Raw genomic sequence first — 26933 nt, 5'->3', positions numbered from 1 at the left:
TTCAGAGGGAGAGACAATGGCCTGGATGTCACCCAGATGGGAGACTGGGATGGATGGAGTTCTTGGCTCCTGCCTTCAGCCTGGCCCAGACCCAGCTATTGTGGGAATTTGGGAAGTGATTTGGTGGATGGATAATCTGTCTCTTTGCCTTTCAAACAAATAAAAGGGATAACTTTTAAACATTAGAGGACTGAATAGTTCAAGTCCCCTTGTCCTGAGGTGCTCATTAAAATTGATTGTGTGGGACTACGAGTCATCAGTCAGCTTTTCCACAATGCAGCCCCTTAGGTATAGCTGAAAGACCTGGAGGCACGTTGGAACCAATGTGAAAAAGAAAAAACCTTTTTTAAAATTATACGATGTCATGGCCCTAATATGCTTTGGGGTCAAATGACAAGTGGCCTTGTCTTATAAAACAAGTCACAGTAGACTTTGTAAAAGGGAGCCAATGAGGGCAAGTCCCTTTGGGGAGCTTTTATAGTTTTGTTTCGCAGCAGGAATTTGTAAAGACAGAGTAAGACGTCAGGGCACAAAGGGATGAACGGAAACCCTCAGAAACCCCAGCAGGCGAAGGCCTCTTGAATCAAACGGCACAGCCTCCACCCTCCCCACCTTCGGGGGCAGCAGCAGGGTCTGTGCCCATAACCTCCCTTATCACATAAGGCTGAGGTAGTTTCCCAACCTCTGCCTGAACCCAAGGAAGGCTACATCCTCAGACTACCCCTCTCCCCCCACCCCGGGCCCCACCTCTATCTCAGGTACAATTTTCCCACCTCACACCCATAGCAAGTAAAATTTGGCCAAAGGGAACCCGTATTCTCACCAGGATCAAGGCCATGTCCTCTTGAACAGGTATCTATAGGAATTAGGGATGACAGGTACCTGAAAGGCCCTTACTAAGCCTTTTTTGATCTTTGATCAATTGGAAAACAACCTTCCTTCTTCCTGGGATGACCCAAACACATGAATGACCTGTTCACCTGTGTCCACAACACATCACCCTAGATGGTGAACTGTCAGTCTCTCATGGACAGTCTGCTTACTCCTGATCCTTGAAGATACCAGACTGAGAGAACACCAAGAAAACGTGTAGGGCCCAGTAAAATGGGACCTGACCCTTGAGGTCCCAAAGAAGAGCCAAACTAGAACCCAAATGAAATTCAAGAGCTAAACTGGTGTAGGCACTATAACCACGGCCTTCCGCGAGGACTCTGAGAGGGAGCCCCCAAACAAAAGCACTTTAACAAACACATGAGGGGCTCCAACAACCCAACCGACCCCTTGGCCTTGCTGCAATGTATGTGCCAGGCTTTTAGACAGACACTTATCCACATCCTGCACCCTCTCAAAACACCCAGACTCAAAATTGGGCAACGCCCTCCTGACAGATGAGACCATGACAAAAACTGGAAGGAGGGTTTGAAGACTGCTCCTGACACCCTAGCCCGGGGCACTGCCGCACTACCTCACGAACTCCCCTTCCAACTGTGGCTCACTGCTGGGAGGGTAAGGTCGGGCAGTCACCCGTGAAACCACAAGCCTGGACACTCTGCATCGGCCTATGGTTTCTGTCACACACTTTGCCTTCAACGCATGACAGCTCGGAGGTGCCAGAAGTCCATTCCAGATTGCTGGACCTCAAAGATGCCCACCTGGTAGCTCAGACCTTGAGGTTTTCACAGATGGGAGCAGTTGCATGAGAAGGAGTCTGAAAGCTGGTTATGTGGGGTCACCCTTCTGTCTGTTCTCACTTCTCTGGAGGCAGAAGTGGCACAGCTGGGACACCTCTGCCCCAAAGGCTGAACACGGAGTCCTGCTGGGGGCCCTCCAACTGGCCTCTGGACAAAATGCGTGTGCTTCCAGTTCTACACACCCACGGAGCTCTCTGGAAGGAAAGGGGATGACTCATGGCAGAGAACAAGGAACTAAAACGTGGGCCTCCAACACTAATGGCACTGAAGGCAGCACAGGGCCTCACTAAAGTGGTAGTTACGCATTGTCTGCAACACAGAAAACCAGTTTCCTATGGCAGAAGAGATCGACAGCAGATCAAGTGGCTAAGAACGCTACCCCACACCCCGACAGCGCTGCCCTAGCTACATATGGCGCTCAGCCTGCTCTTAGCTTATCTAATGAAAGATACCCTGTTGATACTGACTCGAACATCCCCCCAAAATCAAGGGGTTTTCCAACAATGATTTCTATTATAATCCTGAAGGAAAAGTTTATATATATATATATATATGTATATATGTATATATATATGTGTGTGTGTGTGTATACTGAAGTTATCAGAACTGCACATGACTGTACTCACTATGGAAAGAAGCCCTACTGTAATGGCTCTCAAAAAATTTTGCTGGTTACAGGTTGGCAGCTGCTGTACAGGAAGTTACCTGAAAGTGTAGCTTACCTGCACAAACAGTCCCAAAGCAGTGGAAGAGCCCGAAGTCCCAGGCACACAGCGCCAGGACAACAACCTAGAGAGGACTGGCACACTGATTTCCCTGTGATGACAAAAGCTCCCAGAGGAGTTTCCTACTTGGTAATGTCTGCGGACACTCTCACCTCTCACCAGAAGCAGACTGGACACGCAGTGACAAAGCTGCCAGGGTGTTCCCGTGTGACTTAGCCGCGGAAGCCTGCAGGGCTGATGTGGGGCCCATGTGCCTGCAGACACCACCCAACACGTCTCAGAGGCTCCACGAAGCTTCACGTGGCCTGGGCACGGCAATCCTCAGGACGAGTGGAGATGAGTCACACTCTCAAAGAACTGAGGCCAAATTTTACCAGCAAACCCGTGGTAGGCTCTGTCCCTGGCCTTGCTGTGCAGCTCCCAGAAGTAGGCCCTGTGAACTGTTACTGGGGAGACCCCAGACCCCCGTATTTCATAGGAACGACAGACCTGTCTAGCATTCATGACCTTGCTACTGCTTTCATCCCTTAAGACTCCTGTCCCACAGGTTCCAGCAAGGCCTCCAGGTTGTCTGACTGCACTGGGGCTGCAGCACCCATCCCCAGGCCTCCAGGTTGTCTGACTGCACTGGGGCCGCAGCACCCATCCCCAGGCCTCCAGGTTGTCTGACTGCACTGGGGCCGCAGCACCCATCCCCAGGCCTCCAGGTTGTCTGACTGCACTGGGGCCGCAGCACCCATCCCCAGGCCTCCAGGTTGTCTGACTGCACTGGGGCCGCAGCACCCATCCCCACGCCTCCAGGTTGTCTGACTGCACTGGGGCCGCAGCACCCATCCCCACGCCTCCAGGTTGTCTGACTGCACTGGGGCCGCAGCACCCATTCCCAGGCCTCCAGGTTGTCTGACTGCACTGGGGCCGCAGCACCCATTCCCACGCCTCCAGGTTGTCTAACTGCACTGGGGCTGCAGCACCCATTCCCAGGCCTCCAGGTTGTCTGACTGCACTGGGGCAGCAGCACCCATTCCCAGGCCTCCAGGTTGTCTGACTGCACTGGGGCTGCAGCACCCATTCCCAGGCCTCCAGGTTGTCTGACTGCACTGGGGCCGCAGCACCCATTCCCACGCCTCCAGGTTGTCTGACTGCACTGGGGCTGCAGCACCCATTCCCACGCCTCCAGCCTCAGTGGGCAGTGCCCTATTCAGTCCTTCTGACCACTTGGTCTTTCCTAAAACTGCATGGATCGAGCCATGGATTCACTACACCTGAGTAAAGGCCACACTCCCCCCACTCCCGAAGAGAAGCTCATCCCCATCTGGGGGCTAAGACAAGGGGACCACCTCCACCTTTCCAAAAGGCTGGACTGACAACTCTTGGGGTTCTGGGCCTCTCTCCCTGCCAAGAATCTCTTCTTTACCTTGGATTACTGAGATAAGTGCTCCTGGCCTCAGGGGGAGGGCCTGTAGTAAGCGGACTTATGAACATACAGCAGAGTTAAAATACCTCTTTAAAAGGCTGAGCTCCTTGGGAAGGGGAAAATACTTCCTGGCTCAGGCTTCCTCTTTCACTCCTCAGTGCTATTCTTGTACCTAATCTCCTCAATCCTTTTCATGCACACAGTCTGCTGTTAACATGAAACAGCCCCAGTTTTTCCTTAAAATCATAATGGGGGCTCATGCTGTGGCGTAGCAGATTTAGCCACCTCCTTCGATGTGGGCATCCCATATGGGTTCCAGTTCCTGTCCTGGCTAGCTACTCCACTTCCAATCCAACTCCCTACTAATGGGCCTGGGAAAGCAGTGGAGGACGGCTGAAGCACCCAGGTGGGAGACCCAGATGAAGCTCCTGGCTCCTGGTTTTGGCCTGGTCCAGCTATGGCTGTTGCGGCCATTTGGGGAGTGAACCAGCAGATGGAAGATCTCTTTCTTTGTAACTCTTTCAAATAAAATAAACAGGGGTCAGCATTGTGGCATAGTGGGTTAAGACTGCATCGCTGGCATCTCATATGGGCACTAGTTCGAGTCCTGACTGCTCTGCTTCTGATCTAGCTCCCTGCTAACGCACTTGGGGAAGCAGTGGAAGATGGCGCGAGTACTTGAACCCTTGTACCCACATGGGAGACCCAGATGAAGCTCCCAGCTTCTGGCTTTATCCTGGCCCAGCCTGGCCACTGCAGCCACTTGGAGAGTGAACCAGCAGATGTCTCTGTCTCTCCTTTTCTCTCTGTAAATTTGCTATTCAAATAAATCTTTTTTTTTTTTTTTTAAGAAGACTTGAAAAAAGAATCTTAAAAACAAATCATAATCAGCAGCTTAGTAGCCACAGATGCTGACTCCCATTGGCAAGACTATGTCTTCACCCCGCTTTCCCAAGCCGCAGCCTCGGGGGAACCTTAACAGCCCAGGCCTTGAAAGGCTGATGAACTCTGGGATCCCCGGGCCATCGTCATCAAAAATCTACCTATCCACAGCCTTCCAACAGCACTCCTGGGGAAAAAGTTCTGGGGCCCTCTAAGGATAATTAGAACCACAACCTTCTCACGGCTCTGCAGTAGGTTTCTGGGTCTGTCCTCAAAATACCTCTGCGTCTGTCAGCAACCATAAATGCCTCAATCTTGGGAGCATGTAGAGATTCTAAGCCCCAACTGATTTATAAACATAAGCATACTCATAAATGCCTGGGAGGTTTTTCTAATCATGTGAGTATCAACTTCCCCTTAAAGTCCTAGGCCTCCTGGTACATCCTTCCTGTATGGTCACAACTGCTCCAGCCCCGTTCTAACTGGGCTTTCAAATGTCTAAACTGTACTTGCAAAGACAGGAACAGGCACCTCCAGCTATCTCCAACACTCACTCATTGCTGCACCCCATGGTGATTTAACCCAGCCAACAGCAGCAAGTGCCCTGCATTGTAAACTAAACAGGATTTTCCACAGACGAGGAAGATGACTGGGGAAACCTTATGGCTTGGAGCACTGACTTTAATCAAGTTCAAGCTACTCTGCAGTGGGCTGGTTGGGACAGGCAGCCCTAGAGGAATCTGGAATTCTTATGACACCATTCATACCTGAGCCAGGGTGACTGCTTGGGTCATTAAGGCACAACAGTGTTCCACGGAATTCCTGGCCCGGGTGTTGTCACAGCAGAGTGAGCTGCCCTTGGCTTTCTCCAGCAGAAGAGGAGTCTGTGCCGTAGCCACTAGCTCTGCTGCATGAGTGGACACGTCTGGGTAGCTGAGCAAATCTCCAGGTGTCAGATCAGACAGCCAAGGGGATAAACCAGAGCCTGGACAGAACTCTGCTGAGACCTGGTGGGACTGGATCACATCCTGGGTGCCCCGTTTTCCTTGGGTTTGGCCTTTATTTTCCCATTTTTGATTTTTCTTCCCTGTTTTGTCCCTGTCTTCGTAATTGTCTGGCTTCATTTCTAATTAACTTAGATCTGTCCAAGTCCCAGGCCACATACTTACTCTCTAGAACTTTCACCTCTGCAGGAGTAAGCTCTCCAGTCTCAGAATCCTTTTACTTGCTGGCTAAAACCCCTTAGAGTTCATGATTCCGCAGTGCCCTGATACATCAGGAAGTAGTCCCTTTCCAATTCCAATTTATGATTAAGTTAAAAATAACAAGGGGAGAGAGTAACACCCCTCCATCAACTCCCCTTGCAAAGAAAAGGATCCAACCCAGTTTTTATCTCAAAGTCAACTAGCTGTCCCTGCAGCTGGATGGGAACCCCAGCTGATTGGCTGCAGACACATTCCTGTGACGAACACCCTTGATAGAAACTGCAGGCCCAGTCCTGTGGAACCAGACGGCTCTGCACCTGAGCGGCAGTCTCGGCCTCAACTTCACCCTTCTGACTAGAGAGCTGAATCCCGTTCATTACAGCGCTAGATCTCCACCCCGAGTGAACGTGGAATGCTTGTCACATACATAACTTGGTGGGCAACTGTGCCATCCCTTCCAGAACTCCCCTGAAACTTAGTGTGTGTGTGTGTGTGTGTGTGTGTGTGTGTGTCTTCCCGAAAAGAGCCCTCTTCTAACTCCTGGCTGCTCAGGGAGGCCAGCCCAGACACACTCCCTGCTGCTCGCAGCTCTGGTTGTCTGCATGTTTCCGCTGGCATCACGTTAGACACGAGCCCTAGGGTTTTTCTGCCTGATAACAGGGTGATGGGCAAAGTTTCCTCTCTGACTTTTCTGGTTTTTATAAGGAGACTTTCCCTAAAATCTCACCAAGAATGAAGCAAAGGCCCCACTCTGAGTCTGCGACAGAGACCCCTGGAGAGGCAGTGACACTGCTGGAGGTGGCAGGAGCGTGCCCTGTGTATGTGTTGGGGGAGCAAAGGAAGGGGCAGGGAGGGGCAGGGCATGAGCTGAGCAGCGGGCTGGGCAAGGCCTGTACTCTGGTGAGGAAAGCCACAGGGATCCCAGCTGACTTCGGTTTCAAGTCATGGAAACCCCCGGGAAATGCTGGGTCGGAACCAGAGGCGGGGAAGCTGGTTGGTTAAGACAAAGCTGCTTTGAGGCAAATATCTGCACACTTATTTGGGGAATTCCAAATCTGGGGTGCTGTGGGGCAGCCAGGGAGAAGAACCGAGAGCTCAGACTTGAGAAGAGAGACGAGGCTAGAGATACAACGGTGATGGCAGATGTGGCTGCAGCCACAGGTGCAGAAACGTCAGCAGCAAGCATTCCTCTGAGGGGCGGCAGGACACATTCAGCAACACGGGGCGGGCGGCGGGGTGGGGGGGTCAGCCTGGTAGCACAGTAGGTTGTGCCACCTGGATGCTGGCACCCGTATCAGAGCACGGGTTTGCGTCCTGGCTGCTCCACTTCAGGTGCAGAAGATGGCCCAAGAGACTGAGCCCCTTCATCTATGTGGGAGACCTGGATGGAGTCTGTGGTTCCTGACTTTGGCCTGGCACAGTCCCAGTCATTATGGCCATCTGGGGGAGTGCACCGGCAGGTGGAAGACCTCTCTCTCTGTCACTCTTTCTTTCACATAAATAAATCAATCTTAAAAAAAAAAATAGTTGTACAGACTGTTGCAGGACATGAAGTAGAAACTACAGATAAGGACTGAATGCGTGAGAGGCAGACCAAGATGGTGCCTGGGAAAGATGCTACAGGGATCAGCTGCTCAGATACATCAATTCAAACAGCTATGAATGCACCAAGCCATGTTCACAAGCGTTATAAGGAAGCCAGGTGAGAGACCACAGTGCTGTAGAAGGCAGGAAGAGAGAGTTGCTGGCATCACCCCTGTCCCCAGCTCCAAGCAGAGCAGCCTGGAGACAGGCTGGAGACCCCTTCCTTTCCTTAAGAGGGCTGAGGTACAGACCTGGGACCTGAAACCCGGGACCATGGCTGCCACTGTAAAATCCTGTGCCAGGGCCCTCAGGCCAGTGCCTGCAGCCTCAGCCTTCGGACTCTCCTTAGACAGTGGCCAGTGGACCACCTCCCTCATCCTCTGCAGGCAGCAGAACAAGACTCTAGGCTCTGGGGAGCAGGAAGGTGAGAAAAGCCTACTTGCCTTGGGGCTCAGTCCTGGGCCTGCCACAAAAAGCCCAGAGGCCCAAACTGCAGGCCACTGCTCACACGGAGCTTCTACAATGGCCCTGGCGTAAAGTGGAACCGATCCACCTCAGTGTAGCAGCACCAGCCTGCATGGGCCTGGTGTGCAACTCTGAGACTGTGCAAGGTAGAGTGGCTGAGACTCAGGGAGCACAGGCATGGCTTAGTGGCAGCCTACCTTCTCCACCTCTCTCTTACGCACATAGCAAGGGACTCCAGGGGCTGGGGAGTGGGACACAAAACTAAACACAGGACTACATGGGCACCAGGCTGGTAAAGCCCAACATGGGGCAGATCCTAATGGCCCCTGTCCTCCGGCTCTGCACTGTTGCCAAGTGGAGACCCCTGAGCCCAGTCAGCCTGTAAGACCAGGTGCAGTCCCATGGTGCCTGGTCACAGCAAGAGGCCTGCAAGGATGGATCACCCGTCTCTAGACAGACGCTGGTTCATTCTGAACAACACTCCAGGGTAGACAGAGAGGATTCTCAAAGCCACAGGGAGGAGAAACAAGTACACAGAGATGTCCTGTGTCCTGACTGCAGACTTCTCAGCAGAAACCTTGCAGGCCAGGACGTGGGATGGGACTTCCTCAGTACTGAAGAAAAAAACCTCCTACCAAGAACAGTTGAAATCTCTTCTGCAGTAGGAAGGAGAAATAAAGACGTTCCTAGATGAACAAAGGTTAGAGGATTTATCACCACCAGGTCTGCTCTGTAAGACATGCTAAAGAGGGTTCTTCAAGCTGAAGAGACACTAGAAAGTAAGAAGCAAATACCGTGAGGTAGAAAATTCACTGTCGAGAGCGCCTAGAAGTCAAGGCAGGCATCCCCAGCTGACTCACCCATGACAGAAATGCTGAGAACGTGTCCTAGAGAAAGGACAGTCTTTTCAGTAACTGGTGCTGAGAAAATGTTTCATACACAGAAGAATTAACTTGATCCTTACCTGACTCCACACACAGAAATCAACTCAAAATGGATTGAAGATCCAAATGTAAGACTTAGCAAACTAAAAATCTTCTGCACAGCCAAGAAAATTATTAACAGAATGAAAAGATGACATACCGAATGGGAGAAAATATTTAAACTACACATGGCCGGCACCGTGGCTCACTTGGCTAATCCTCCGCGGCTCACTTGGCTAATCCTCCGCCTGCGGCGCCGGCACCCTGGGTTCTAGTCCCGATTTGGGTGCCGGGTACTAATCCCGGTTGATCCTCTTCCAGTCCAGCTCTCTGCTGTGGCCTGGGAAGGCAGTGGAGGATGGCCCAAGTGCTTGGGTCCCCGCACCCCATGGGAGACCTGGAGGAAGCACCTGGCTCCTGGCTTCGGAATGGCATGGCGCTGGCCGTAGCTGCCATTTGGGGGGTGAACCAACGGAAGGAAGACCTTTCTCTCTGTCTCTCTCTCACTGTCTATAACTCTACCTGTCAAATAAAAATAAAAAAATTAAAAAAAAACTACACGTACGACACGGTGTCAATAATCAGAATATGTAACAACTCAATAGCACAGGAATAAATAATCCAATTTAAAAATGTCCAATAAATCTGAATAGACATGTTTATAAGGAAGACATCTACATGGCTGACACATGCATGGAAAACACCCTTAGCATCACTGAGTATCATTCAGTTAGAATGGCTATTAGCAAAAAGGTAACAAGGACTGAAGGCTGTGGAGGAAAGAGAACATCTGTATCCTGCTGGTGGGAACATCTGTGGAAACAGTCTGACCTACAATCCTGAAGGATATGGAGTCAAGTGCTGAACGACACCTGCACTCCACGGTGACTGCAGCACTATTCACAACAGCTAAGAATGCAAACAGCTTAAGTGTCCATCAACCATCAGATAAAGAAAATGTCTCTCACAGACACACACGCACACGCACACGCACACAGAATACCAATCAGCCACAAGAGGGTAAATCCTGATATCTGTGACAACATGGAGTTCATTGTGGTAAGGGCAATAAGCCAGTCAGGGAAATCAAGTGCTGCATAGTCTCACTCACATGTGGAGTCTACAAAAGTTGATCTTACAGAACCAGTGGCACAGTGGTTACCAGAAGCTAGGGAAAATAATGGGGGAAGAGATGGGAAAGGCTGAATAACAGGTATTGAGTTACAGCTCTCTAAGTCACAGTTAGACCTAAGTTGTAGTTAAAGTTGTAACTAAGTTACAGTCAGACAGGAGAAAGGGCTTCTGGTGTGGTGTTGCACAGCAGAGTGGCTACATAAAAATGCTGTGTTTCCATAAATAGCTAGAAGAATTTTCAAGTGCTCACCCAGAACAGATATAAACAATTGAGGAGACAGTTACATCACCCTATATTGAACACTGTACATGTATACAGGCATTGGGACATGACGGGGTACCCCACATAGATATGTAATTCTGACACATCAGGTAAAATGAAAATAAAAACCAGAGTACTGGATGGCAGAAAGGGGAAATGAAAACACCTCTTTTGTGGGTCGTGAGATGGCGACTGGCTGTCGGGCATCAGGCTTCAGTTACGTTGGCGTTTTCACCAGAAGACAAGGGGATGCAGAGGGGAGAGAACACGGGGGAATGTGGGCCTGCCTCCTTAGTACACAGTGAAGCGGAGGGGTCTGTTGGAGACTGGACTCCTGGGAACCACACGGCCCTGTCCCCCCAGGGGCAGGGAAGGCCCTGCTGTCGGCACAGTGCAGAGGCCCTGAGCAGGAAAAGCAACTGTCCCAGGCTCAGACGCTGCAGCTGCCAAGGAGGGGACAGGAGGTGCGGTTCCTGAGCGAAGCCAGGTAGCTGGGGCTTGGCAAGGACAGAGGAGCCCATGGACGGCACCTGTCCAGGGAAGTGCACGGCTGTTCTTCCAAAGGGCACCGCTCACAACACACCTGACACAGGGTCTGTTCTGTGATACAAAGAACTCCCACAAACCGCACCACGGTTTCTCCAAGACCCTGAGCTACAAATACATAAAATAATCTATTTGCCCACCCACAAAACACAAATGGCTTATAATCCTTTGAATAAGCGCCCAACTTTACCAGTGGTTCAAGCACTGGAGCAAATCAGAACAGGATAAAGGCTTTTCATTCATCTGTTTAGGAAACGTCTGAGTGATGCAGTAAGCAGTGTCGATTTGAGAGTGAGGTGAGATTCTTATAAACTCTGCTCATGGCAACATAAATTGGTTAACTCACCTGGAAGAGATTCTAATTACTAAAGAGGTCAGACGTGTCCACACCATTTGATCCCAGAATTGCCCTCTAGCAAGCTACTCCTGGCAGGCAACGTGCACTGTGGATGCATCACTGCAGGAACACTGGGGTTTCAGGGGCTGGGACTGGTTCAGATGCTGTCTCACAGAATAGGCTGAGGGCAAGAATGGGACGCCATCACAGCAAGCAGAAGGCATCTGAAGTATTTGGTGATATTTACAAAAAATCTTATAAAGGATTTCCCTACAGTGAAAAAAGAACAGGATGGTTTGATTGTGGGTCATTTCAGGTGCTTCTTTCTCCAATAAATAATTATTGACTATGTCATAGGCACTATATTAGGAGTTGGGGATACAGAGTGAACAAATGAAGTACTTGCTCTCAGAAAATTTATATTCTAGAGTGGGAGACGGATAACAACTGCATAAGCACACAGACATCCTAGTATACAGCACATTCAGGATGAGACAGGATACAAGGGCAGCGTGTTAGGTGTGATTACAGATCCCTCTGACAACTGCTTCTCAAATGCACAGATGAGAGCTGTGGATGAGCACCTCCACCTCAGTGTGCGGTCTGTGTGTGCTTATCTGGACGTCACTGAAGTCAATTCTCCACCACCGTTTTTATGGAGAATGAGCTCCACGTTCCAGACACCAGATACACAGACATATTTCTAGAATGCATGTTTTAAGTTGCTAGACTATTTAAGAAGTGAAAAAAAACTATAGATTATGTTGTTTAATTTTTAGAGACCAACCACACACCATGACGAGGGATGTGTGTAACTTTGTATGTGCAGCAGAATGTCTTACCCCAAGTTCTCTTCTTTCTGAAGGGGCTCTAAGCAGACCTCAGTTCTCCGTCCTAGTTTATAGTCTCTGACAATGAGAGAAACAAAATGAGTGACAATTTTTTAAAACAATTTTTACCAATTTTAAGCTTTTTTCTCAAGTGCAGGGTTACTTTCTGAATACTATAATAGAACACTCCAGCTTCCAGGAAGGGCGAGAGCTAGAACACAGGCTGTGCCACTGTATTCAGACTCTACTTGGAAGCTCGACTCTGCCAGCCAAGGCTCAGCCTCTTGGGCCAGGTGCTTTTTGGGTGGGCATCACTACCGACACGAATGAAACCCTCAGGGCTGCTTGCAAGGGAACTAACAACTCCACGAAATGCCCCAGACATAGCCTTTCTGTTCAAGTCCGGGGCAGGACAAGCTGGCTCAAATCTTCCCTGAATGAGAAACAGCTTACTGCTATCATCTGTTGCAATCCAAATTCTGAGGATGTCAGTGTCCGGAGAACGCACAAAGCTCTATTCATACTTAATGTGGAAAACCAACATTGTCTCAGAGTTGAATCTTTAATTAAAAACCTCATCCAACTCACAAACTTGGAATGACCAGGAATGGGCTTTCTGTCATCATCTGACTCAAAAGACTGATTTCTCCAACAATTCGTGCAGAGCCTGCCGAGTGGCCAGTGGGAAACCTACTTGAGCCGCTGCTGGTTGATTCGCAGAAGCCTGCCTGGGCGCTTACTCTCCACTGTCCAGGCTCTGAGGAAGGCTGGGGACGGAACAGCGAAGTCTGAGAGTGGGGGCAAGGCAATGGCCTGGAAAAAGAAACAGATGTGTCTGCAACAGGTTCCAGGGTACTCTTAAAACATATGTCTTTAGACACAAAAAGAACTACTACTCAATGAAATCTGAGGGAGAATGTATCTCAAAGTTACGATACAAGTCTATTTTTAAAAAGCACAGGAATCTCTTTTACATAAAAACTAATCCTGAGTAATTCTTGTATTCTTCTCCACTGAAATGAACCTGAGAAAATGAGTGTTTTATTTCTAAATCTGAGCCTCATCTTCTGCTGCAGTGTTTGCTTTGCCTGCAAAATAACTTTTGGTTTTGAAATGTTTCAAAATCTTTGGTTCCAATCAGTAAGGCTAAGCCGCTTGTTCTAATTCTGTAAATATCTTTAGATTGAAGCAGAGATAGCTGCCAATATTAAGCCATTTTGAACTTAAAACCAGTAATTTTGTATCTTTCAAACTAATACAAGGTAAAACATCTTTCTCCTTGTTCGCATGAGAATAAAGCCATTTGGTTTTTTTGAGGAAGTTTATTTCACACATCGGGACTCACAAATACCAAACATCAACAACTAACTGCTAGCCATATATAAATATAAATATATATATATTTTATATGCCCCCATATTTCTTCCTTTAAGAAAACGAAGGATATTCATTCAGTACAGCAATAGCAAGATACTCCTTCACCATTTTGTGTTGTATGAGGGTGCTTCAGAGTTCATGGAAAAATGGGATTACAAGATGTTTATTTTGGAAGCATGCATGGCTTCTTCCTGACACACATTTTACATGGACTTTCTAAAGCCCCCTTGTACTTGCAGGTCCCCTCCCCCTCTGCAGTCCCATGTCTAGTTATGTAGCACCCTAGCACAGAAGCTGATCACCTGACCTCAAGGAGAACTGGTAACAAAACTTCTAACAACATCTAACAAGTGGGTCACAATGGCACAAAAACAATGTGAGAAACGGAGTAAAGTGAATGCTTCACAAACGTCTCGAGAAAACATGTTTCCTTCGAAACTGAAACCGAGCGTGAGCCACAAGTCACTGAGGGGAGTCGGTCACAAGCGCGGCATGCCTGTCACGAGGGACCCGTGAGAGCCACGAGGGCAGCTGGCAGACAGCACAGGAGCCGGGCCACAGGCACGTGCTGCCTGCGGGTACTTACCACTGAACATGGCATGTAACAAATGCCATATCAGAACAGACTGCAGTCGAGGGAAAAGGAAATAGAAGAACACATTAATATCTCACTGGAAGGAGCCGTCTCACCACTAAGGCACGCTGCAGGGGGATGTCTGACCTGCGACTTGAGATCCGCCAGCGTGGCGTCTTCTGAGATCTCTACGTCCCCCACGCAGAGGAGAGAAACTTCCACAGGCATGTTCCCAGGGGCACCTTCGAAAGGACAGAGCGGGATGACTGGAAGAACTTTAAGTAAATCTACTTTGTGTTTGTGAAATAGAGTGCCACGTTTTGATATTATTATAGTTTTTTTTTTTAAATAAAAATGTATTTATTTGAATGAGAGAGTTAGAGAGAGAGAGAGAGAGACAGGGAGGCTGTCCATCTGCTGGTTCACTCCTCAAGTGGTGGCAATGACCAGGGCGGAGCCAGGCTGAAGCCAGGACTTCTATCCAGGTCTCTCATGTGGGTGGGAGGGGCCCAAGCACTTGTGCCATCTTCTGCTGCTTTTCCCAGGCCACAGCAGGGAGCTGGGTCGCAAGTGGGACAGCCAGAATTTGGATCTGTGCGCACAGGGGATGCTGGTGCCACAGCGGCAGGCCCCTGATGCTGCATCCCACACGGGCACCGGTTTGAGTCCCGGCTGCTCCGCTTCCAACCAGCTCCTTGCTGACGTGCAAGGGCAAGCAGCAGAGGATGCCCAAGTCCTTGGGTTCCTGCACTCACGTGGGAGACCCAGAGGAGGCTCCTGGCTCAGGTCCGGCAGTTGCAGCTATTTGGGGAGTGATCCAGCAGATGGAAAACCTCTTTCTCTCTACCTCTCTCTTTCAAAAAATAAAGAAAGATTTTGACTAGTTACACTAATTCCATTACTGAGGCTTAAATGATAAAAAGAAATGGCTGGCGCCGTGGGGCAGTGGGTTAATCCTCCGCCTGCGATGCCGGCATCCCATATGGGTGCCAGTTCTAGTCCTGGCTGTTCCTCTTCCAATCCAGCTCTCTGCTATGGCCTGGGAAAGCAGTGGAAGATGGCCCAAGTCTTTGGGCCCCTGCACCCGCGTAGGAGACTGGAAGAAGCTCCTGGCTTTGGATCGGCATAGCACTGGCCTTTGTAGCCATTTGGGGAGTGAACCAATAGAAGGAAGACCTTTCTCTCTGTCTCTTCCTCTCACTGTAACTCTACCTCTCAAATAAATAAATAAAAGAAATCTAACTATAATACTTCAAGGTACTATAAAAGCTGAATAATTATGTAAAGCAGGATAAAAAGAAAAACATACACAGTGAGCTGGTCCTACTATAAATATATTCTGTATCTACAGCAACAAAAAAAAGAATGTGCTTTCTTTTTCTTGGTCTCCCACATGGGTGCAGGGGCCCAAGGACTTGGCCCATCTTCCACTGCCTTCCCAGGCACATCAGCAGGACGTTGGATCACAAGTGGAGCAGCTGGGACTTGAACTGGTGCTCTGATATGGGATGCTAGAGTTGCAGGCATCACTTACCCTCCCTTCTGCACCACAACACTGGCCTGCCTCTCTCTGTCTCTGTCTCTCTCTCTCTCAGAAGCTGAGCAACCACAATAGCACCTCAAGATGGGGTGCAGGCACTCTGTCAATATTTCTTCTCAGAAGTCAGTGAGATTCCGCAGATGCCCTGGAAGCAGCTCCTGGAGGCTCTGGGAAAGACAACACGCCCAGGAGGCTGGCAGGATGCAGACTCCAGCCCGGGTTTCTGTCCCACGGACTGCAGTGAGGTCACTGGGAGTAGCTGAAGCTTCCATTTCCTGTCACATATAACAGGGCTTCCATTGTCCTGAGGACCTTGAGAAATGATACATACAGATCTTTGGAAAGTTAACATATTGATATGATATTTAAGATTAACAGAAAGAGTGGAAACATATATAGTGCCTTCCAGAGCTTATGAAAAAACAGGATGGTGTTGAGGCAGGTGTTGTGGTACAGCAGGTTAAATGTGCTTGGGATCCCCACATCCCATACTGGCTCCAGTCCTGGCTACTCTGCTTATGTGCACCCAGGAGGCACCCTGATGACTCAAGTGCCTGGGTCCCTGCCATCCATGTGGGAGACCTTCATGGAGTTCTAGGCTTCTGGCTTCAGCCTGGGCCAGCCCCAGCTGTTGCCAGCATTTGAGGAGAAAATCGCTGATAGAAGCTCTCTCTCCTACCCTTTTTCTCTGTCATTTTACCTTTCAAATAAGTAAATAGGTAAAAACTTAAAAACAAAATAGGATGGTGTGATTTACATGGGATGACTTCTGACTCCTGACCTTACTTTTCACGCCACACTAGCTGCTGTAACTTCACTCTGTCCTCACCTTGGGTGGAAGCAGCTCCCCAGCCCCCACCTCGAGAAGGGGCACAACTGGAATCGTTTTGATGACTCTTCCACTGTTCTGAGGGCTCCCACAGCTGGTACCACCAGATTGGCACCTTCAAGAATCCCTGAAGAATGGAGCATGAAAAAAAAATCATCTTTTGAGAGGCAGAGAGGTGGCTGGGGGAAAGGGGTGTGGGGAGGGAGGGAGATGGAGAGGGAAAGAGAGAGAGATGGACAGAGACACACAGAGGGGTCCTTTCTGCTGGTTCACTCCCCCAAAGCCCAAAATGGCTGGGGCTGGGTAGCAGGAACCCAATTGCTTGAGCCATGACCTGCTTCCTCCAAGGGTGTAAATTAGCAGGCTGCTGGAATTTGGAGCGCATTGAACCTAGGCACTCTGGTTTGGTACATGGGCATCTCAACTGCTAAGACAAACACCTTACCCCACAATTACATTTTTTAAGATTTATTTACTTATTTGAAAAGCTGAGTGACAGATAAAGATAGAGAGATTGAGAGTTAGAGCTATCTTCCATCTGTTGGTTCACTCCCCAATTGGCTATAATGGCCAGGGCTGGGTCAGGTTAAAGACACGAGCCCAGAACTCCATCTTGGTCTCCCACATTGGTGGCAGGGGCCTACGTACCTGGGCCATCCTCTTCTGCCTTCCCAGGTACATTAGCAGGAAGCTGGGTCAGAAGTGGAGCAGCGAGGCTGGTGCTGTGTTGCAGTGGACTAATCCTCTGTTGGCATCCCATTAGGGCGCTGGTTCTAGTCCCGGCTGCTCCTCTTCTGATCCAGCTCTCTGCTGTGGCCTGGGAAAGCAGTAGAAGATGGCCCAAGTCCTTGGGCCCTGCACCCATGTGGGAGACCCGGAAGAGGCTCCTGGCTTTGGATCAGTGTAGCTCTGGCCATTGCTGCCAATTGGGGAGTGAACCAGAGAATGGAAGATCCTTCTCTCTGTCTCTCCTTCTCTCTCTGTGTAACTCTGCCTTTCAAATAAATAAATATTTTTTTTAAAAAAAAGATGAGAATTAAAAAAAATGGGTGAACTTGAGTTCTCCTAATTGGTGGCAGGAATAAAAAGTGCTACAAGGGACAGGTGCTGTGGCGCAGTGTGTTAAAGGCCCGGCCTGTAGTGCTGGTATCCCATATGGGTGCCAGTTCGAGCTCCAGCCGCTCCACTTCTAGTTCAGCTCCCTGTTATGGCCTGGAAAAGCAGTGGAAGATAGCCCAGGTCCTTGGGCCCCTGAACCCACATGAGAGACCAGGAAGAAGCTCCTGGCTCCGGATCAGCTCAGCACTGGCCAGTGCAGCTCTGGCCAGTGCAGCCATTTGGGAAGTGAACCAGCGGATGGAAAACCCCCCAACCCCCATCCCCCCTCTTTACCTCTCTAACTCTTTCAAGTAAAATAAATTTTTTTTAAAAAAAGTGCTACAAAGTCTTTGGAGAGTGATTTGGCCATAACCACCAACGTGTAAAATGCCCAAGTTCTATTCAGTGGTCTACTTGCTAACAGCAGTGCACACACAGAAAGCCCCATCTGCAGGCATACAGACCAACCTCCACGCCTCTTACTTTTTTTTTTAACAGAGAATAAAAGCAAGATTTATTTAAGTCTGAGACCTTCTTCAGGGCTCCAAGAGAGGCAAATCTGAGAGGCTGGTGGTAGTGGGGCTTCTAAGCACAGTTTTGGGGAAAAAAAATGGACAATCAGCTAAAAAATATGGAACGCTTCACAAATCTGCATGTCGTCCTTGTGCAGGGGCCATGCTGACCTTCTCTGCATCGTTCCAATTTCAGCACAGATGCGGCTGAAGCGCGCACTAGGTGCCACTGCAGAAAGCTGCTTACACATGGAGGCCATAAATTTTGACTGAGTAATTCTGGTTATAGGACTCCATCCCGTAGACACACTCAGATACATGCAACATGGCACATACACATGTACTTCCACACACTGGAATATTACGTGCTCACTAAATAGAATGCGATAGTTTACATGTATACATTATATACATCATATATACATTATATACCTGGAAATAAAATACATCATATATACATCATATACCTGGAAATAAATAATCATGAAAACAGCTAGGTATACAATACAATGTCAGAATAGGGCATGCAAAAGAATTAAATCAATACATTAATAAATAACAGGAATTGGGCTGGGTTGAACTGTCACTGGCAACACCAACATCCCACATGGGAGCAAATGTTCCAGCCCGGCTACTCTGCTTTCCATCCAGCTCTCTGCTCATACACCTGGGAAAGCAGAGAAAGATGACTGCTGTTGGATTTTCTGATCAGGTTAAAATATTAACTATAAAAAGCAGGAAATAAAATTTTATTTAAAAATAAAGAAGAAAAAATAGCTGATTGGTAGGATCTGGGGAAAGGTCTCCATTTTTTTCTTTTATTACTGTCTAAATATCCCTATTTTCCCATAATGAGACTATATTATCTACGTAATCAGAAAACAATTACTGTAACTTACAAACTGTGCATTCAGAAGCAAAAATCTTACCGGAGGGGGAAGTTTTCCTTCAACTAAGAGCAAAGTATCTCCAGAACATATCATAAGCTCTTTCAGTGTTGCATCCTGGGAACACAGAAATTCTTTTGTCACTTATGACTTCCGAAAGGAACAAACAGACCAGGGGATCTTTTTTAACCCCATACCTCTGTCAGCTTTTGAAGAAATAAATAATAAAGCACATATTGAAGATACAAGAAATAAGCTATGGCTACACAATAAGTACCCGATAGTGTATTTACATTGTGGGGTATAAACTTTAAGTATACTAAAAGCTTCAAGGAAAAGGGGATGGATGAGCTGAGAAATGACAAGAAATTGATTTATGAAAATAGAAATCTTAGTTAAGCCTAAAAAGATGGGTTGGATTTGCAAAGCTGGATGAACTCAGACAAGAGAAGGAAATTCTCATAAAAGAACATGGGCAATGTCGAGGCTGACACTAAGCATGGCTTTTTCTGGTAAGATGCTGAGAGACTAGTATCACAGCGGGAGGCGCAGGTGCAGAGAGAAGAGGCACAGCGGGAGGCACAAGTACTGAGAGAGGAGGCACAGAGGAGGCACAGGTGCAGAGAGACTAGAGTCACAGTGGAAGGCACAGGTGCAGAGACTAGAATCACAGCGGGAGGTACAGGTGCAGAGACTAGAATCACAGCAGGAGGTACAGGTTCAGAGACAGGAGTCACAGCGGGAGGCACAGGTGCAGAGACTAGAGTCACAGCAGGAGGTACAGGTTCAGAGACAGGAGTCACAGCGGGAGGCACAGGTGCAGAGAGAAGAGTCACAGTGGGAGGCACAGGTGCAGAGAGAAGAGGCACAGCGGGAGGCACAGGTGCAGAGAGAGGAGGCACAGGTGCAGAGACTAGAATCACAGCGGGAGGCACAGGTGCAGAGAGACTAGAGTCACAGCAGGAGGCACAGGTGCAGAGCCAGGAGTCACAGCAGGAGGCACAAGTACTGAGAGAGGAGGCACAGGTGCAGAGACTAGAATCACAGCGGGAGGCACAGGTTCAGAGACAGGAGTCACAGCGGGAGGCACAGGTGCAGAGACTAGAATCACAGCAGGAGGCACAGGTGCAGAGACTAGAGTCACAGCAGGAGGCACAGGTGCAGAGAGACTAGAGTCACAGTGGAAGGCACAGGTGCAGAGAGACTAGAATCACAGCAGGAGGCACAGGTGCAGAGACTAGAATCACAGCAGGAGGTAAAGGTGCAGAGAGAAGAGGCACAGAGGAGGTACAGGTGCAGAGAGAGGAGGCACAGCGGGAGGCACAGGTACAGAGAGACAGGAGTCACAGTGGAAGGCACAGGTGCAGAGAGACTAGAGTCACAGCAGGAGGCACAGGTGCAGAGAGAGTAGAGTCACAGCGGGAGGCACAGGTGCAGAGAGAGGAGGCACGGCAGGAGGCACAGGTAGAGAAGTAACAGAAAATGCACCAGGCAGGATGGCACTAATTGAAGGGATGTGGAATAAAGGAGCCACTTGAGATCCCTGAGCTTTTTTCAAAGATTAGTCTGGCTGCTGCAAGCAGGACACACTGAAGAGAGGAACACCCGAGCCCAGGAAGTCACTGAAGTCATCTGGTGAGACGCAAGAGATGGCTTGTGAACCAGGAGACCAGCAATGGGAACGGTCAGGGAACACGCGGAAAAGCTCTGGAAGGCTGAGACTAAGATGAAGAATGGAAAACAATCAGGATAAGCCATATTTCAGATGAAAAGATAGGGGGCGTGTGAGAGAGACGGTCAATCTGGAAAGAGAAGCCAGTGTCGAGGGTAAACAGTTTGCTTTCTAATGAACTGTTTGATATCAATGTGGGAATTAATAGAGGAGAAAATGCTGAAGAAATCTCTCCTTCTGACATCTAAATTGTATGTCCTGAGAGGCTTTGAGGTTCACTTCTCACTCTGAGCAGTCTAACTCCTGGCCAAGACTCCCGAGGAGCCTCTCTCTGATGGCAAGAGCGTTCCCAGGGAGCTCCAGCACATGAGCACACCAATGATGTTCAATGCGCCGCTCATTACCGACAGAAACCAAGGAGGTAAAGTCTGCAAGAAGGGGGAGCTGAGCACACTTGGAAGTTTCCTCACAAAGCTTCATTTTCGGCCTACTTCCAAGGTCATGCTTTGGACTGGGACGCTTGACGTCATCTGGACCAACAATAAGAAGAGTCAGCAGATTCAAACTATCCTGTGATGAAACGGTTCCTAAAGCTACTCCTTAGTTCCAGCTGTGCACTCAGCGGGAGGCAGCGCCCCCAGCTCCAGCCTGCCCAGCTCCCCAGCTGGCCACACCCGACCCAGCTCCCTACATGGCCTGGTGCCCAAGCTCCAGCACCAGTACCGCACCAGGGGCGTGCTGTCCGGGAAGGGGCGCTGCCAGGGAAGGGGGCGCTACCGCCAGCTCCCTCAAGGGTCCTGGGCACCCTCCGGCAGGACCGAGCTGAGTGGCGAGAGTCGCTGCAGAAGCAAGAAGCTCTCTGTCAGGTGGACTCCTCAGAGAATGAGGCTGACGAGGGGCCTGAGGACACCCAGGGAAGACACGAGCCCGGCTCAGCACCTAACCCGGAAGCGGGCCAGAACCCACCCCTCAGAGAAGCAAGACAGAGTGGGGAAGAGGACTCCTGCCTGCCCAGGGGCCAGGGGCCAGCGGTCCCAGGCCTGCTGACAGGGGTTGTGCTGTGTTCTCCCAGAATAGAAGGGCCCACTGTTGCCCAGAGGAAGCTTGGGAGCCCACAAGCCCTTGAGGAGGCCAGCAGGCCTTCCTAGCAGCCCCGGCCTGGAGGTCTGGACCCACCCCCCACCCCCTGAAGGCTGCTGGAAGGCCCGGCACTTCCACAGCCAGGCACTGTCAGCACTTTGTCCCAGCTCCTCAGAACTCCGACCCGCCAGTCACTCTGCTGCCGCCTGCACCTCTGCGAGCCCGGACAGGCGGCCCTGGAAATGCCTCACCAAGGGCCCGGGCGAGGCGTCCCCCAGCAGAGAGGCCCCCGGGGCAGCTGGGCTGGGCAGCTGGCGGGATTTGGAACCACAGCTCCAGCCCACATGAGGACCTGTCGCTCAAGCAGGCGGTGAAGTCCCAGCCACCTGCTGACCCTGGCCTGGCCTGTCCACCCTGCGAGGCCCCCAGCCAGAGCTGGCTCTGGGAGCCTGTGTGTGTACAAGGAGAGAAAGAGGAGCCATCGCTGAGCATCACTAAAGTGCCTGATGCCTCAGGTGACAGGAGGCAGGAGGCCCCGTGTAGAAGCTGCCCCGCCACCCAAGAGACTGGCCTCAGCGTGCTCTGGGGAAGCAGGGAGCCAGGGGCCATCCAAAGCATCAGGACTTGGCACCAGACGCGCTTTTAAAGCAGACATAGCACTGTTTGCCATTTCTTGCACTCAGACTTGTATAATACACACTCCTGGAAACCGAGTTTGGCTGCAACCAGAGCTTGGACCACAGCCCAAGAGGCTGGTTGTAAGATGAATGCTGCCGCTGTTGACTTTCAGAGGACTCTGAGATTACAGCACTCAGGGCTGAGAATTCAAAGTATGTCTTAGATTCTTTCTTCAGTTCATTTGTTCTTCTAATGAACTACTGCTGCAAGGGACATGCACTCTCTTCAAAAAGGGACTTATCACAGATAGCAGGGATATTCTCATGTAGCTCAAACTCCCTCTATCAAAATAATACAACAATAAAAAAGTAAAAATAGATTCATTTATAGATCTCTGTAGCCTAGAAAAGTTAAACTTTCTTTCGAATTTATTCACCTGAGTAGGGTAGGTATCTTGTATGCAAATAAAAAATAATAATAATCAAATGTATAGAAATAATCTTACTTCTGCACATAAAGGCTCCCCGGCTTCATAGCACCAATCCATTTTTCGTAAATGCCATGTTTCTCCTGTGAAGCAGTCAAAATCAGGATAAAAAAATCAGAATATGTCTTCAGAGTTTGAAAGGAATGACTGCTGGGTAAGTGAATTTCAAATAGGGTTTGGTCTGCTGACAACTGTCAATTTTTTAAGTAACTACGTCTTCCAGAGCATCGGATTAATTTCTACTCTTTCATCAAGACCTGTATACGAGGGAATAAAATGACACGTATAGGGCAGGAGTTGAGACACAGCTAAGAGCTTACAACCCACATCAGAGTCTGGTTTCAACTCTAAGCTCTCGCTGCTGATGCTAACCTATCACCTAGCCGTGATAACTCAAGCCCTTGAATTCCTGTCACCCATACGGGAGACCTGGATTGAGCTTCTGGCTCCGTGGCCATAGCAGGCACATGGGGAGTACATAAATGGATGACAGCTTGCTCTCTTCTTCAAATAAACAAATGAAAATAATTGCTACTGTTATACAATATTTACTTTGTAACTTTATAATTTACATATACACAGAAACATATACATTTATGTACATATATAAGGATACTTCAAAAATTCATGGAAAATGAAATTGGAAGATAAGGTTTTTTCAGTGTATTTTCTTGAGGTCTATGCACAGTTTTTACCATACACATTTTCCACATACTTTTTCATCACGCTACTCAGAAAGGTGCAGTTCAAAACGTGAACTACTTCTGGAATTTTTCATTTAATATTTTTAAACTGAGGACAACTGAAACTGCAGAGTGAAGCCACAACAAAGGAACACTACTGTAATTTATTTTAACTAAACGATGTCAGACTATATCATCCTGGGAAATAACTTACCCGGTAGACCAGATTTCTCTAGCATTAATTTTAAACACTGCAAAAAAAAAAAAAGTATGTCTACATTAATTTCTATTTTTTATTTATGGTACTAGGAAAACACCATTTTTAGACTCTGGACCTATTTATGCCTGATCATATTTAATAGTTCTTAAAGAGATAAAGATAAACAGAATTAGTAAGATAATATACTAGTTGGATTTGCTTCTGAAGAGGGAGGTGGAGCCAGTTCAGGAGGGGGAAGGCCAAGCTTCTGGTATCTGCAACCAGGACTTATTCAAAGTCTCAGTTACCAACTTCCAGATCTGAACGACTTCCTTCCTGTGAGGACTAACAGTGTACATCTGACTAGATATGATTAATTATGCTGATTTCATACATACACATAAATTATGAATCCTATGAGAAGAAATTAGCCTTTATTTAGCAGTTGTGAAATGCAACTAATCATACATAAACTCACAGGAAAGAACTAGACAAGCTGTGGTCTTGTGACACAACGCAAAAACAAGACATTAACAAAAGTTCAAATGAAGCCAAAAGAGTAATTTAAACTCCAAACTTCTTGAGAAAAAAACATTACTAAATAAATTTTGGGTAACAGAATAAATAAAATTTGATTTATACTACACTAGAGTAAAAATAAGGATAGTCATTGCTGTGATCAAAATAGTTATCAACAAGCGAACATTCAAGAAAACCAAGAAATGTCTTAAAGTACTCTAAAGAATAGATTTATATGTATTACATGTATTAGTTTTAAAAATATTTTAAGTGAAATTTAAGGTCTAGTACAATATATACAGTGTGATCCCATTTATGATTTAAAAGAAACCACATAAACAAATCAAGTTCTTTTCTATATGAACACATGAGTATCCTTTAACATGTTCATGCAAAACAGAATTAAAAGATAAGCTTATTTTGTTGCAAAGAAACTTTGAAATCCATAGCATTTCATAATATGTATTTTTCATGAACTTTTTGAAGACCCCTCATATACATGGATTTTAATTCTTTTTTTTTTTTTGGTGCCAAATAAACCTATCTTTTAATTCCATTTGTTCATGACCGTTTTGAAGTGCTCTTTCCCACAGCTGGCTCTTGCACAGCAGAGGTCTGTCCTGATGTGGACAGGACAATGCTATTCAGTGACAACAGTGACTTCTAGAGAAGGGACTAGAGAAGGTCCTGTAATGACCAAGCACATTTTTTTTTTAACTCCTGTAAAGTTTTAAAAGTGAGAATAAATCTTTCATTTACTTGTATGGTTAAAAATAAAATTACACAAGACTTTAAAATATAGTCATAGATTGTTCAGAAAAAGATATGAGGAATGGGACCAAAGCTGTATTCAAAGAAACTTGCAATCTTAAAGGCTCTCATTATTAAAGAAAAATAAACAAAGGAGCATGCAACTTAATCGTGTTGTGGGCATAGAAAACAGCCAGTGTAGAGGTTGTCTTTGAGGATCAGCAAAGAGGCAGTGTGGCTGGAGTAAAAGAATGAGTGACGGGGGTAGCAGTCTGAAACCAAACCCAAAACCAAGCAAGGCCCGTCAAGGATTTGGCTGTCAACTTTGAGTGAGATGAGACAACACAGGAGGGCTGCTGAGTATAGGAGTGACCAATTTCACATGTTAAAGAATCATCAACGGCTTTGTAACAACCGGTGCTGTGGCAGCAGGCGAAGCAGAGACGTGGGCATCCCATTATCAGAGCACAGTTCAAGCAGTGGCTGTTCTGCTTCTGATCCAGCTCCTGCTAATGTGCCTGCAAAGGCAGAGGGAAGACGGCTCAGGGGCTTTGGGCCCCGCCACCCATGTGGGACAGCCACATGGAGTTGGAATTGCTGGTTCGTGGCTTCTGCTTGGCCTAGCCCTGGACATAGTGGTCATCTGGGGAGTGAACCAGCAGTTCTCTCTCTTAACTTGTCTTTCAAATAAATAAATAAATCTTAAAAAATAAAGTGGACACCCTGGAAGCAAGAAGATCAGTTAGGAAGCTGCTGGAATCATCTGGATGAGATGTGATAGGGTTCTAGCACTGGAGGAATGAGATGTGGTCAGGTCTTAGGTACATTTTGACACCAGAATCAAAAGGATTTCCTGAAGATCTGAATGTGAACTAAAAAGAATCAAGGATGACTTCAAGGTTTTTGGTCTGAGCAAGTCCAAAAATAGAGCTGAAGAAGAGAAAGATGTGAGTGGAGAATGTTTCAGGGAGAAGATTAGGCAGTCTGCTATGGATGTGTTAATACTTTGGGATGTTATCAGATAACCAAATGGCAGCTAAATGATAAAGTTGGAGTTTTAGTACAAGGTCCAGTCTAAGAACGGGGGAGGCCGTTGGGGCAAAAAACCTGAAAGAGCCATGGTGTTCTGGAAGCCGACTGACAAGGGGTCTAGAGAATGGAGAGTCATCACCGGTGATGAGGCTGCTGCCAGAGCGAGGAGGAAGTGGGTGCTCTTTGAACCAGCTACTTAGAGGCCACTGATTACCCTGATCAGTCGCAACGGGTTCAAGAAAGTAGAGGAGGGATCTATGTCTGTCTGTCTGTCTTCTGAAAAGTTTTGTGGTTTCTTTGAAACTAAAAAACACTTAAGTTAAAAAGTCAATGAAAAACTGGGAGAATATTTACAGCATGTAACAAAAGATAAAAAATGTTTACTTAAAAAAATCTTATGGAAAATATCAAATACATGCAGGGAATAGTAAAATAATCCCCAATTAACCATTAACAGTCTCAATGATGGCCATGGCCAGTGTTGCTTGTCAGTATTCCCATCCTTTCCCCAAATTCTTGTGAAGCAAATGCCAGGTTTATCATTTCTTTTTTTTTTTTTTAAAGATTATTTATTTGAAAGGCAGAGTTATAGACGGGAGACACATTTTCTTCCATCCACTGGTTCACTCCCCACATGGCCGCAACAGAAGGGACTGGGCCAGGCTGAAGCCAGGAGCCTGGAACTCCATCCAGGTCTCCCACATGGGTGCATTTCCCAGGCACATTAGCAGGGAGCTGGATCAAGAGTGGAGCAGCTGGGACTTGAACCAGCACTCATTTGTGATGCTTAACCTGTTGCACCACAACGCCAGTCCCAAGGTGCATCCTTTCATTTCTAAATACTTGGTATATAGATCTCTAAAAAGATAGGGATTCTTAAAAACAAACAAACAAAAAAAAAACCCTCTAGAATGATTATGACACTGAAACAATTAAGAATTCCTTAATATCATTCAAGACCCAGTCACGTTCAAATCTCTCCTCTTCCGTTATCCCTACCTGAAGTTCTTTTGGCTTGACTCAAGGTCCAAACAAAGTCCACGCTCTGCAATTGGACGCTGCTGCTCTTATGCCTCTT

At 47.8% G+C, this 26933-nt stretch overlaps 1 protein-coding gene and 1 non-coding gene across 17 annotated transcripts in view; both read right to left on the bottom strand.

Annotated features, from left to right (window-relative positions):
- USP40 (ubiquitin specific peptidase 40) overlaps nucleotides 1-26933 on the bottom strand; it is a 106484-nt gene that overhangs the window by 10099 nt on the left and 69452 nt on the right. For 10 of the 16 annotated variants that reach the window (XM_008275247.4, XM_002721437.5, XM_070070023.1 and 7 more), the window contains 7 exons: nucleotides 23570-23606; nucleotides 22691-22755; nucleotides 18858-18932; nucleotides 16319-16445; nucleotides 14097-14191; nucleotides 12693-12811; nucleotides 12011-12076 (listed from right to left, as the gene is read on the bottom strand). In XM_008275247.4, coding sequence (XP_008273469.3) covers nucleotides 12011-12076; nucleotides 12693-12811; nucleotides 14097-14191; nucleotides 16319-16445; nucleotides 18858-18932; nucleotides 22691-22755; nucleotides 23570-23606 — 584 coding nt within the window. Of the gene's footprint in view, nucleotides 1-11177; nucleotides 11439-12010; nucleotides 12077-12692; nucleotides 12812-13961; nucleotides 14002-14065; nucleotides 14192-16318; nucleotides 16446-18857; nucleotides 18933-22690; nucleotides 22756-23569; nucleotides 23607-26933 lie in introns of those variants that run through there. The other 6 variants (XR_011387050.1, XR_011387049.1, XR_001792231.3 and 3 more) reach the window with 5 other exon arrangements.
- Nucleotides 18042-18148, bottom strand: LOC127487716 (U6 spliceosomal RNA). The gene has a single exon (XR_007914796.2). It is a non-coding gene; the product is annotated as a U6 spliceosomal RNA (small nuclear RNA).

The sequence above is a fragment of the Oryctolagus cuniculus genome, chromosome 3 (assembly GCF_964237555.1).
Source record: "Oryctolagus cuniculus chromosome 3, mOryCun1.1, whole genome shotgun sequence".
NCBI lineage: Eukaryota > Metazoa > Chordata > Mammalia > Lagomorpha > Leporidae > Oryctolagus > Oryctolagus cuniculus.
The sequence above is the reverse complement of the archived record's forward strand: the minus strand, read 5'-3'. Positions and strand labels throughout refer to the sequence as shown.